General features: G+C 32.5%; 1 protein-coding gene across 1 annotated transcript in view; it reads right to left on the bottom strand.

Annotated features, from left to right (window-relative positions):
* The window catches only part of ATP11B (ATPase phospholipid transporting 11B (putative)), a gene marked incomplete at its 5' end in the record, with an annotated part of 99,673 nt that overhangs the window by 72,326 nt on the left and 13,519 nt on the right, over window positions 1-13,828 (bottom strand). Inside the window, 3 exons of the mRNA XM_025042257.1 lie at window positions 2,705-2,785; window positions 4,343-4,432; window positions 7,674-7,790. Coding sequence (XP_024898025.1) covers window positions 2,705-2,785; window positions 4,343-4,432; window positions 7,674-7,790 — 288 coding nt within the window. The remainder of the gene's footprint in view (window positions 1-2,704; window positions 2,786-4,342; window positions 4,433-7,673; window positions 7,791-13,828) is intronic.

Raw genomic sequence — 13,828 nt, 5'->3', positions numbered from 1 at the left:
ATATAAAGCAAACATTAAAGATTGCTTTGAAGGTCTTTTTCTTTCAGAGAGAAATCTTTTGGGAAAGCATTCTTAAGATACTTAAATTATGTTGTTCCCATTTAAGATGTGGTATGATAATTTTAGAGAAATTTAACTGAAAGTCAAAAAATCTTTTCTGAAACTTCTTTTATAGTCAGTTATACAGAGATGCATACTTCCTTTTATAGTCAGATGACAATGACAGCAGAGCAATAATAATAAAAACATTATCTTTTTTAACACAAGTTCACAAATTTTAATTCATCCTACATATTACTGCCAGATTAATCTTTCCAAAACATTGTTTTAATTCACAATTCCGTTCAAAACCCCCTTAATAACTCTCAATCCTTAGAACAAACAATTGCCCAGCCTGCTAAACTCACCAACCTACATTTCCTTTTAGCTCTTTCCTATACAGGGTCAAACATTAGCCAGACATATCACTCCCAAAAACAGGTCTTGCCTTCTCTTGTATTTGGGCCTTTGCTCAAGTTGTTTGTTGCTACATCACTTTCTTCACCAATTGCCATTTTACCTATATTCTAAGTCTCATCTCTTAATGTTTCTTCCACGAAACATTCCTTGATTATCCAAAGTGTTCCACCCTTTCTCTGAACACCTACAGATCACTGGCTCTTACTACCTTATTTGACTATAAATTTTTTTGTGTTTGGTCTTACCTTCCTCACTTTATAAGTTTTAAGCTCATAGAAGGCAAAGACTATGATGTTAACCAGAGCCCTCTCTATTACAGAACTAGAGAGAAAACTTAATATGCAAAAATGGTTGAGAGAAGTTAAAAACACACACACAAAAAAATTCAACTTTACTCAAAAGAAAACTGAGTCCTGAAGTTGTAAAGGGAGAAAATCCTTATATATCAGATTTTCTCTTTGAAAATTATATGACCTTTCATGTTTCCCTTTTTGCTTTAGTTGTCAAGAAGCTCTCATGTAAATACAGTACTTAACTGTAATAACCACACTAACCTGAGTTTGAGGTATAATATTCCTGCTTCCTACTTTTAGATTTTGTCTTTTTACCCATTTTGGAAGGAGACAGGATGTCAATAATTGTTGTTGCTGTTATTATGTTAAACTCTCTCATTTTGCATTAAATTCACCAGCATTCTTTTCAACTTGGTTTATGGCGTCACATTCTAATTAAATAAAGTCTATATTTGGCCAAATATATATTGGGAAAAGTATGACAACATTTACACTGCTTTAAAAAAATACTCTATTAAGTCATTCATTCATTTATTTATCTGCCAAACAAATTATTTATTAAAGATCCAATAAGTGTACAACCTTGTTGTAGTCACCAGAAATAAACTGGTTTATAAAACAAAGTCTCAAAAAAAATAATAAAAAAAATAAAACAAAGTCTCTGCCCTCATAGAGCTAAACATTCATATGAAGGCAACAGACATTTATTCAACAGAACAACAGGTAATGACAAATGATATGAAGAAAAAAGACCAGAGCAGGAAATGAGAGGGTGACATGGTCAGGAAAAGTCTACACCATCCAAGTGGAAATGCTGCACAGTTGTACATATGTCAGGAGTTCGAGGAATAGTTTCATAATGCATATAAATTTGAGAACCATCAACATATAAACAGTACTTTAAGTTACTACACTGGATGAAACCACTTAAGAGGAAACTACATATAAAAAATAGGCCCAAGGGACAAATATGTATTATTTGATAAAATAACATCTGTAAAAACAAGTAAATATGTAACTGTATGAAGTGATTTGGATGCTATTGACTCACATAAGTCTCTGAGAGAACAGTAAAGAAAGAGAAATCAAACTCAGAACAGCAGCATGATATTCTGTTACCCTAGATACATAATGTAATTATTAATCTATACATTACTCTTATCCTTCTTATGTAAGTAATAAAGAATACATTACATCCCAGGATTATAAAATGTTTGTCGATTTTATTTCCATGGCATTTTAAACCTTATCTCTAAATCTTATAAAATGGAAATTTATCATATTTATACAAGAAAATCCAATTAACTCTCTTTCAGGTGGAAGGGATCATCTCTGTATAATTGAGCCCCTGCCAAGATTTATTTGAGAAGTGGTAGCTATAATAAAGACATGATATTTCTATGTATTTCTTTATTTCTTACTCAGCATGTTTATCCAATAATATCATTTCTCTATACCTATATTTTAATACCAATTCAGGATTTGGTTGAAGCTATTTTTCCTTTACATAAAAATCAACTTCATCAGAGAAAGTAGTAAAAAATAGGAAAGCACTATACAATTTTTATTCAAAATGTTCATGCCAGACTATATGTTCCATTTCCCATAAACATATCCCTTTTGAAATAGCTTTCCTTTAAATATTGCTAAACTCTTAAAAAAATTATAATTAATTTGTTTATTTTTAAATTACTTTGTACATATAAAATGCTTGTTTTTGGATCCTTCCTGGGTGTATAAAGGGAACAACATATTTTAATAATGGTAATCATACCATAAGTCACCAGGTATCTGAAATATAGACAGGCTTAACTCAATTTCACCATACGCAATATCAAAAAAATTTTGCTTTCTTATGGAAATTATTTTCGCAATAATAAATGTTACTTGGGAGTGGACGTATTTAGCAACTTATGAGTGATGGGGGAAAAAGAATAGAAAGCATGTCATACCTGCTTTATGGCAGTTACTGTTATCACAAAGAATAATGGAAGTCCACTGGTAATTGGACTGGTAGGTGTATCAATCATAAGCTAGATTTAAAAAAAAGAACACAGAGTATTATGTTTTTATATGGTACACATCACACTATTAACATCTTAAACCTCAGATGTATTGGGAATTCTGGGAATACTATACAAAATGTATATCATGGTCCAGAGTAAAAAATAATAGGAGAGACAGATTATGCAGTGAGTATAGTTAAGTTCAGTTTCACAGGTTCACTTTCTTGGCTATTATATGGGGTTAGTAGAATATCTAAATCTACTGCATACCCACAAATATTGTTAGAGTGGACTCAGTTATTCTGCCTTCTTAACGCTCAGAGTACTTAAATTCTTTCTCGATATTTGTCTCGGAGTGGAGCTACAGCTGCTCAGAATCTCATTTCACTTTTCTTTGCCCATCCTGATAGCTGAAAAGTCTGTCAGTAATTTTTACTCTGGGATTCAGAATAAGCTCACCATTTAGGGAGAACAAGGAATTAGACTTAGGAAAGAGTTTTTCTTCCACAAGTGATTCTGCTACATCTAGCAGAGCCAGAGGGGTACAGCTTGGAAAACGATGCTGCAATTATGATCTAAATCATACAATCAATGAATTGCTGGAAAAGAAATTTTTGCAGTTAATTATGTTTGTTTAGTTAGAACATGGATCTAATAATTTATTAATGTTCTTTTATGCCACACAAGCCAATTAAATTTGTTTTGTTCCACAGACAAGCTGAATTCCTGATCTTAGTAATTTCACAAATGCATGTGTTATATGGACATGGTTAGTATAAATTTCTCATTTTTCCAAGAAAACCAAGCTGATGTTCTATTGATAAAAAAGTCAGAAGTTTCTTCTCTGTTCATGAAGGAAAAAAAGAGAATTTTTTTAAAAAGTAAATGTTTCCTCAAGTGTTAAAGTAATAACTTGACAAGTTTTTTTCTTTTGAAATCCCAGGTTCTATTGAGAGAAAAGTTCAGAGTTCATACAAAAATTCAATGCCACATTGAAAGAGACTGCTAAGGTATTGTCAAAAAAGAATAACCTCTTTAAAAGAACATGACAATTACTATTTTTATATCTTGACTTGTACTCAAGTTTCATAAGCCGTCCTCTTAATATTTGGATGTTAGGGGGAAAAAAGCACGACGTGAAATTAAGAAACTGTTGAACGGCCTATAATAAATACAGATTCAAGTTAAGAAAATGATCTCCTGGGAAAAAAATCTATGCTCATGAGGATACTCAAAAATTAATGTTAAAAAATTTTTTAATAAAAGTAAAATTTACACTAAAAAAAAAGGGAAAAATTCATTTTGTACCAACATGGTTCCATAGGCAGAAATGTGCCAAAAATATGTGCTGTATATAAAAGGCCAAAATATTTATGTTTTGAGGAAGACCATCTAAAAGATGGTGTTATTTTCCTGGCTTTAATTATGGTTATCAGCACATCAGCGATGAAACAAAATATAATTAATCTTAAAATTTATAGGCTAGTCTTTAGAAATCTAGACATGACTTAAATCATTGTATTCACTGAATATTTTTAGAAATCACATCTATAAACTTAATATGTAGAGTGTGATAAAGCTTACCTGAACCAAAAATATAATAAGAAAATAAAAGTTTGCCACTCTTCTGAATTGTTCAAATAAGTTTTTTGGAACAAAATTCCACACAGTATACTGAAAAAAAAAAAAAAAAAAAGAGGAGAGAGTAATAAATTAATATTAAAAAATAATATACTATATGAATATAACAATAAAAAAAGTAAGATCAGATTTACTAAGCCCTTAGACAAATTCATGTAACTCTTAATGCTACAGAAACTACTGGTATTTAGAGTTTCAGGATTTCTATTCTATTCTTTTTCCTTTATTTTGCTATTTATTACCAATTTATTGGTTTTCTGAAATACAAACACATTAACAGAGTGAATGAGTCTAAATTCTGTGCTTGTCCTGTCATATATAGGAGAGACTCCAGAATATTAAACAATATGAAAATATTATAAGAAAAATAATTATGCTTAAAGATTTTTAAATTATTATGTAATAATGATGAAGAAAAGTGAATTAGAAGTATAACTTCTCTACAGTTATACATATGACTGTATAATTGATCTTTTTCCCTCCTAAAATCTGACATTAGAAAAACGAAAGTTATAAAATTAAATCTTTTGCAAAGAAGTTTAAATTTAAGATAAGCAGTTGCTATGGTAAATTAAACAAAGACATATCATACAGCTACATGATGTACAAGACACTTGCACTATAAGAGGAACAATTATGAGTTCAGTATTAAATAGAGGCAATTAAGAACAAAATATCAATAGCTACATTCAAAGATAAATAAAGGAATATACAAAGAAATTCAAAGGAAAAGCAGTCAGTGAGAAAGAAAAATTTAATAAAGGAGGTCACACTTGATATGAGCTTTGAGAGAAGAATATTCAACAGGCTGAAAATGGGGGGCAAATAGATGGAGAACATTTCAAGAAGGAAGGACAGCATGAACAAAGGCAGAGAGGAGGAAAGTTTACCATGGCTTTGTGGGATACGAGATAATGCAGCCCGGAAGGAGTTTAAGGAAACAACATGAATGAAAAAGTAGTATAAAGGGAATAAGAAGCTAGCTTCATTTATAGTCAGAAAAAATTGATACTGTCTATATAAATATCTACATTCTTGAAACTGGTCAAAAACATGAATTCTACATTTCTACAAAAACATGAAATCTAAATATCTGCAAAAACAAAATCTACTTAAAAATTGTGGTTATCAACACAAAATCATAGTAAAGGCACAGTAATAGGGAAGTTTAACATGAATTTATTTAAAAAAACAGACAATCTAGCTTAGAAGTTTGAGAAAGCAGTAGTGAAATAATAAGGAAGCAATAGGGAATAATGAGAGACAGTCTTCATGTATGTTAAGAAAAGGGCAATGTTTATTTAAATATTTTTTAAACTATGGTCAAAAACATTAAACCTAATACTGCTGCATATGAAAAATGGCCATATAAAAATATTTAATCCTAAAAGTTTTCCAGGACACTCAGCTTCCAGTATTGGCAGAGGAGTTAAGTGGTCTGTGAACTCTCAGCAGATATTACAAAAATTAGATTTTAAAAAACTATTTTAAAATCTGGGAAGTGTCCAAAACACAGATAGAAACTGGAAGAGAGTTTAATTTTTAAAAATTGCAAATGAAAGGAGTATGAATTGTAAACTATGGCTTCTTAGTCTGGAGACACTAGCCAAAGTCTCACAGCTATGGCGGCAAAACAGTAGGGAAAAACTACACCCTTACCAACAAAATATGACCGAGATTAAAGTTCAGGGCGGGAAAATTAGCTGGAACACAAGGAAAATGACCCGAATTCAGAACAAACAATAACCAAACCAGGCTGACAGCTAAACTATACACTAAAAAGAGATGAACTGCAGATACTGATATTTGCAACAACAAAGATGAGTCTCAAGAGTATTAGGTTAAGTGAAAAAAGTCAGACAAAAGACTCATACTGCATGACTGTATTGACACAAAATTCCAGAAAAGACAAAACTATAGCTACAGAAAGTAGACCAGTGGTTGTTAATGCCTAGAGGTGAGGAGGAGGGGAACTCGTTGCTAACTTTTTGGACTGATGAATATTTTTATATCTTGATTGTGGTGGCAGTGGTCATACGATGTTATACATTTGTTAAAACTCAACAAATGTACACTTTAAATTGGTGAATTTACTGTACAGAAATTATACCCAAGTTTTTAAAAAACTTAAAATTTTCAATGACTTTTATTTCTTGCATGATTTATTAAGAACTGTGTCACTAATCTATAGAGTTCTTCTATTACCCTAGATTCCGGTATTTCCCCTTCCGGCCCTCTACTTTAGAACCATTGTCCAAAATGGGAGATGTCACTAATGGGTGTGTTGCATATGTAAATAACATGAAGACTGAAAAAAAAGGGGGGTGGGGCACAGTAAAGGGATCACTGGCCTAAGAAAACATGCTTGGAAAAGATGAAATCAGGATTAGAAAGAAAATTCTTAATCAGTGTGGAAGGGAGGGAAGAAGCAATACAAAAATGCTTCTTAAGGTGGTCTATTAAGTAATAGTTATGGTCTAAGGAGAACTTTACCCTTAGTCTCTTTGACTCATATCCGCTACAACTGCACTGTCCAATAAAGTAACCACCAGTCAGTCGCATGTGGCTATTGACATTTAATTTAAAATAAATTAAAATTAAGTTCCTCAGCCTAAATATAAATAGCCCTATGTGGCTAATGGCTATCATATTAGTGTGAAAAACATTTCCATCATGAGAGAATCATCTATTGGACAGCATTACTCTATAATCTTCAGTTTCAGAATAAAACTAAGACATCTTAAAAATGTCGCAGGATAAAATTAAACAAGGAATAATATGTAAGAGTAAAGTAGTATTGCTCTTACCAAAGAGCAATAAAACTGGAGGAAGTCAGGCTTTAAAGTCATACAGAACTGAGATCAAACTCCAATCTTATCACTTACTGGTATGCAACCCTGAGTAAATTATTTCCCAGCACTTCAACTGAAGAAACTGATACAAAATGAGTATAACAGCACTTTGTAAAGCCATCTCAGAGTTGTTGTGAGGATTAAATGACATGAGAAGTACTTAATACAATGCCTGGTACATAGTATAAATATTAGTTCTTCAGTTTAACTGCAACTAAGGATAATCTTTGGCAAGTTGGCTATCTGTTATCAGCAATTAGCAACTTCTTTTATTTTACAGCTCACAATTTTGGTTAAGATAAATCTACCAACCATCATTTCTTTGAATTTTTAAGGTTATAAATGTATACTGGAATACACCAATAAATCACTTTTCAAAATAAAATGGTACATATCTATAATTTTAATAAAAGTATTCTTACCTTAGATGAAATAATCCGGTTATCTATAAATTTCTGAGGTGTGTAAAGGCCATTCTGAGGAAACCGGTTGGCTACGTAAATAGTTCTTGTGTCACTTTGATGTGGTGGGTCAAAACCCTAAGACCAAGAAAAGGAAAAGCAATGGTCAACAAGGTTCATTATTATTTACTTTGGGTCTTATTTAACTGATCAGATTACACATATCACTGGCCTTGACCTGCAGAGAGAGTCAATCTATTTATTTATTGGCAAAGCTAAGCCATGTTTTGTTTTTCCTTCACACATAAACAGGCACATTTTCTTCAGATATAAACTAACTAGGTAATACCTCTGGTAATGAAAAATAGTCTATACTCTGTCAGAAATGCTACTGCAAGAAAAAAAAATGATATAGAAGACCTACAAAATCATTTGAAGATGAAGCTTCTTTCCTTCCCTTTCATTCCTTGGGGTTCCTTGCCTTTTCTCTCAAGATAGGTTCCTACTCTGCGATGTAGGAGTTCTGTGTAGCTATGGCCTAGTTAGCACCTACCACATCTGATGCCTGATGACAAAGGCTTATATTTTATTACTTCCACACCCAGATCAACTTGGTTTCAAAAAGCTTTGTTCTCAGAGTATTTACAATGCATTGGGTAAGGGTCTTGCCCAGACTCGTTCCATACAATCATCTCTGTGCTAGTTACATTATCAATTGACTCCGTGAAATATGGATATATGTTATAATTCTGGCCTCAAATTTAGAAGACCATTTTTCAAGGTAGATTTAGTAATGATCTTTAGTGGAAAGGTTTTCACTGATAAGCGTACTTATACTTTATTCCTATAATACTGTACTCTTTTCCTGGGTGGCCAGTGAATCTACAATACACCTTTGGTAGATTTCCGGATCCCACTGACAGGCTGCAAGCAGTCACCAAATGCCAAGACCTTTTTTTTTGGTTCTAACAGGCAATGATTTGGAATTTCTTAGATTTTTATTTTTTTTCCCATGGTGGTCAAGGCTCTTTACCAGTACTACTATATTACTAAAAGGTCAATTAAACTTGATTTTCATAAACTACAATAATAAATTTTTAGATATTAAGGACTCTTAGTAATCGGCTAAGTAAAATGGCTGCCATTCAATGTTTAGCATCCCTCTAATATTTCCATTTAGCACAGACATACATAGATAGTGGAAATTTCCATATTACCTGGACGGATATTTTGTTCAGCACATCTGAATATTAACAGTGTAATATATTATTTTCAACTATTGTTATTCTGGTTTTAAATGCATTTGTATGTGCCACAAAAAAAAACATGAAGTTTAATTTTATTTGTTTATGCTATTTATAGTGATGACTACATTTTGTGCATGTGAACGTACCATTATGTGTCTGATTTCAAAATCAGTTTCTTCAAGGACTAAATGTGGCGTGCATATTTATTTTCTTTTAAACATTTCACAAATGTGCCTGTAATAACTTTTAAGGTAAAAAAGTCAGGTCTCGAGTCAGAATTGGAACTCATTGCTCATCTTAAAGATATGTGACATTTATTCATTCAACATTTATGGAATTTAAGTATGTTAAACCATGAAGGAATATGTGATTTCTTATATATTCAAGCAAATTATAATATGTTCCAACTCAAGAAATAAATAAACAAATAGCCTGAATGTTAATGCTGAAGTCTATGTTGTATTTTTCAAAGGGGGTTCACAAGAAGTTTGTCTCTAAAGTTCATAAAGTTACAAGAAGGATACACAGGTAACTGGAGTATTAGACTGCATGAACCATATTCATTCAGTATCTATTCTATAATCCTGTTAACATAAAACTAAGTTATACACCAAGCATGTAAACTTCTGGCATAAATGAAAGAAAAAAGAAAGTAAATTTGAGAATATATAAATCTTTAAGAAGATGTCGAGACAACTGACACTGAGAAACACTGATACAGAATTTTATTTTTTGTGAATAAATTCTACAAAGATTAGAATTATGTTCATCTAAAGAAACAAAAGAGATCCTCCCCAAAAGTTATAAATACATGTTTTGAATGTTTTACATACACTATTGCGACATTTCATTCATGACTACTATATATATAGTACAGATATATGTGTGTGTATATTCTATATTTATAAATGCACGTACTTTCAAGGAAACATGCTCATCACTCTCCATTCATCCCTACTGGATGTACCAGTGATCTCATACTCTGGTATTGGAACTCCTGAGATTTCTACAATTATTTTAAGAATACATATTGAAATGTTCAAAAAATAAAATCAATTTTAAATTAAACTGAATTTTAAATTCAGTATCACCATATTCCAAAATACTGTAATTAAAAATAAAATGACAATTCCAAAAGGAGAATAATAAGATTTTCCTGATTCCCAAAGATACTGTAACATCCACTTATGTATTCTGAATTGTTTTTTCAGTTGTGATTAATTCACATGATCTCATCCAATCATGACGTAATCAATGACATGCACATATGTGCGGGTATGTGGGGTTTTTTTCACACATAAAATAGTTAAATTTTCTATTTGTGACTATAGTATAAGTAGAGCTAAATATCCCTTCTGTAAATTAAACCTATAACTGCAGTTTATTAGCATTATCTTCTCTGCAACAAATTACATTAGGCACAAACAAAAATAATACAACTGTCCAAAAATGAAGAAACTGACTTATAGCAGGGTCCATAAATGGGATTCAGGTCTGTGATGCATGCAATTTTACATATATATGGATTTGTCTGATGAGAGTGAGCAAAGGTTTCATCAGATTTTCATAATATAAAGAAGCTTAAAACTACTTACCGAAAGTCCTGCTTTTGTAATCAGTTCCCCATCTCAGTATTCCGTATTTTTAAAATGACACAAGAACCTTTGCCTCAATAACACCTCTACTCCCTTTAACAGGAGTCAAAACAAACAACTATTATAAATTAATTGTATAAGTGTGCTGTTAGTGTGAAGTTCAAGTACAGTTTCAGACTATTTCTAGCAAGCATTATCAGCAATTCTATGGCACTGAGAAAGAAATACAATCTGAACTCTGTAATCACTAGGCTACATGCCAGGGTTCAGAAACCTTTGGCACATGTTACATTTTTTTGTAGTCATCCCAGACTACTCATTTACACCTTCAACCCTTCGATGCTTGCCTGCTCCTTTACTCTCTGATTTCATCTTTTCCTAGACAAGGAATCAAGATAGAATAATGCTATACTAGTCATGCTGATTTTATTTTAATGCCTGCTAAAAAGGAGAGTCTAGGCTTTGGAAGCACACAAATTTAAATGATTTAAGAACAAAAACTCTCATACTCTAAAAAAGCATGTAATTCAAAACCTCTTTTCTGTCTGGATTTGTGAGCATACATTAAAACTACAGGTACTTAAAAGGTATATAAGGTGGGTATTTAAGGTGAGAAAAAAATCTCATGGTGGGATTTAGAGAAAGAACTGACAACACACAGGGTTGATTTGAAAGAGACTCCTTGGGTAACTGTAAACTGATGAGACTTAGGGAAACCAAACCAGCAAATAACTTTATAATTTTTAAAAGTTGTTATTTGGCTTAAAGCAGTTTTGGAAACGAATCACAACATTTTACATTTTCGTACCAAACATACCAGCCTCTGCACTATCTTAAAATCCCAAAGATTTTGTAAAAAATATAAGAATTATAAAGACCTAAGAAGAGACTAAAACTATAGTGCTATTATTAATATCGCATTTCGTTCACATAAAAAGAAAACATCATCTTTAAAGTTCACAGTAACCAAAGCAAATTTGTGCCTCTTATTTTTGTTCCAACGTCCACACGCACATGAAAATAGGCTAACAAAAATACAATGCTTCTGGGGACAAATGATTTAATGTATTTTACCGCATTTACAAACTTAATTGTGAATTACTGTTTCCTGGACATACTTTGAATAAAACAGACCTACTGTAAGGACAAGATAATTTTACACTGTTAACAGACCAAAGCAAGGTGACAGAGAATAACTTAAAATGCCCAATATGTAAACAAACACAATAGTTTAACTTTTTGTTTCATATTACAAAATTTTCATTTTAGGACTTAAGATGTGTTTGCCATACATCAGATTTCTGGGCTTCCAAGAACTGTGGCTTAGTACAGGGATGGGTTGAGACTGGCTCTCTAGCTATAACATATAAAATTTAGAGTGATTTTTGATTTCTAAATTCTTAAATCATCTGCCAGTGCTTTACTACAGAAAGCTCATCTCTGATAGGTAATATTACCTCCCTAACTTAATTCCCTACTCTAATATATACCTCCAGCAAAAGCCTGCTCATCCTTCATATTCCAGCTTAAGAATTTCCTTCTCAGTGGAGCTTTACCTGACACTCCTCCTCCTCCAGAAACAAAGGCAGGCATTTGTTATTTACTATACCCACCAACCCTTTTATACACTCTTGTTACTGATTTTATAACACTGAACTGTAATTGCTGGTCTGTATACCTACATCCCCCTCCAGAATATGTCATTTTTTAGTTAAATGTATTGGGGTGACACTGGTTAATAAAATTATATAGTTGAAGTGTACAATTCTATAATACATCATCTGTATCTTGGATTGTGTTTGCCACCCAGTCAAATCTCTTTTTATCATCATATATTTGACCTCCTTTATTCTTTTCTACCTCTCCCACCTCATTTCCCCTCTGGTAACCACTAAACTGTTGTCTGTGTCTATGAGTTTTGTCTGTCTCATTTGTTTGTTGCTTTCAGCTTTATATCTCACATATGAGTGAAATCATATGGTTCTCAGCTTTTTCTGTCTGATTTATTTCACTTAGCATATACTCAAGATCCATCCGTGTTGTTGCAACGGACATTATTCATCTTTTCTAACGGCTGAGTAATATTCAATTGTATATATCCACCACATCTTTTTCCAATCATCTATCGAAGGGTACTTGGGTTGTTTCCAAGTTTTGGCCAACATGATTAATGCTACAATGAACATAGGGGTACATGTGTCTTTACAAATGTTTTCAAATTTGGGGGGTAGATAGATACCCAGAAGAAGGATTGCTGGGTCCTATGGTAATTCTACACTTAATTTTTTGAAGAACCTCCATACTGTTTCTCATAGTGGCTGTATCAACTTACACTCCTACCAGCAGTGTATGAGGGTTCCTTTTTCTCTCCAACCCTTATTACTCGTCTTGTTGATAACAGCCATTGTGATAGGTGTGAAGTAGAATCTCATTGTGGTTTTGATTTGTATTTCCGTAATAGCTAGTGAAGCTGAGCATCTTTTCATACATCTGTTGGCCGTTTGTACATTTCTTGGGAGAGAGATTTGTCAGTTCAGGTCCTTTCCCATTTTCAACTGAACTTTTTGTTGTTGTTGAGTCGTATGAGTTTTTTGCATCTTTTGGAGATTCGCCCCTTATTGGAGATGTTGTTTGCAAATATCTTCTCCCATTCGGATGGTTGTCTCTTTATTTTGTTAATGGTTTCTGTTGCTGTGCAGAAGCTTTTTAGTTTGATACAGTCCCATTCATTTAATTTTGCTTTTACTTACTTTGTCTTTGAGGTCAAATTCACAAAATCTTTTCTAAGACCAAGGTCCATAAGTTTAGTACCTATGTTTTCTTCTATGTATTTTATTGTTTCAGGTCTTATATTTAGGTCTTTGATCTCTTTTGAGTCAATTTTTGTGTAGGGAGACAAATACAATCTATTTCCATTCATTTGCACATGGCTTTCCAATTTCCCCAGCACCATTTACTGAAGAGACTTTCTTTTCTCCACTGTATGTTTTTGGCTCCTCTGTCAAAAATTATTTGCATGTACATGTATATATACGTATGTGTATACACACACACACGCCCAGGTTTATTCCTTGGTTCTCAGTTCTGTTCCATTGGTCTGTGGGTCTGTTCTTTTGCCAATACCAAGCTGCTTTGATTATAGTATAATTTGAAGTCAGGGATGTGATACTTACAGCTTTGTCCTATTTCTCAGGGTTGCTTTGGCTATTCAGTGGTTTTTGTAGTTCTATGCAAATCTGATTTTTTATTCTACTTCTTTAAAAACTGCCAATGGGATTTTGATGGGGACTGTATTAAATCTGCATACTGCTTTAGGTAACATGCCCTTTTTAAC

The sequence above is a fragment of the Pteropus alecto genome, unplaced genomic scaffold (genome assembly GCF_000325575.1).
Source record: "Pteropus alecto unplaced genomic scaffold, ASM32557v1 scaffold88, whole genome shotgun sequence".
Lineage (NCBI taxonomy): Eukaryota > Metazoa > Chordata > Mammalia > Chiroptera > Pteropodidae > Pteropus > Pteropus alecto.
Note: the sequence above shows the minus strand (reverse complement) of the source record. Positions and strands in the feature narration are given on the sequence as shown.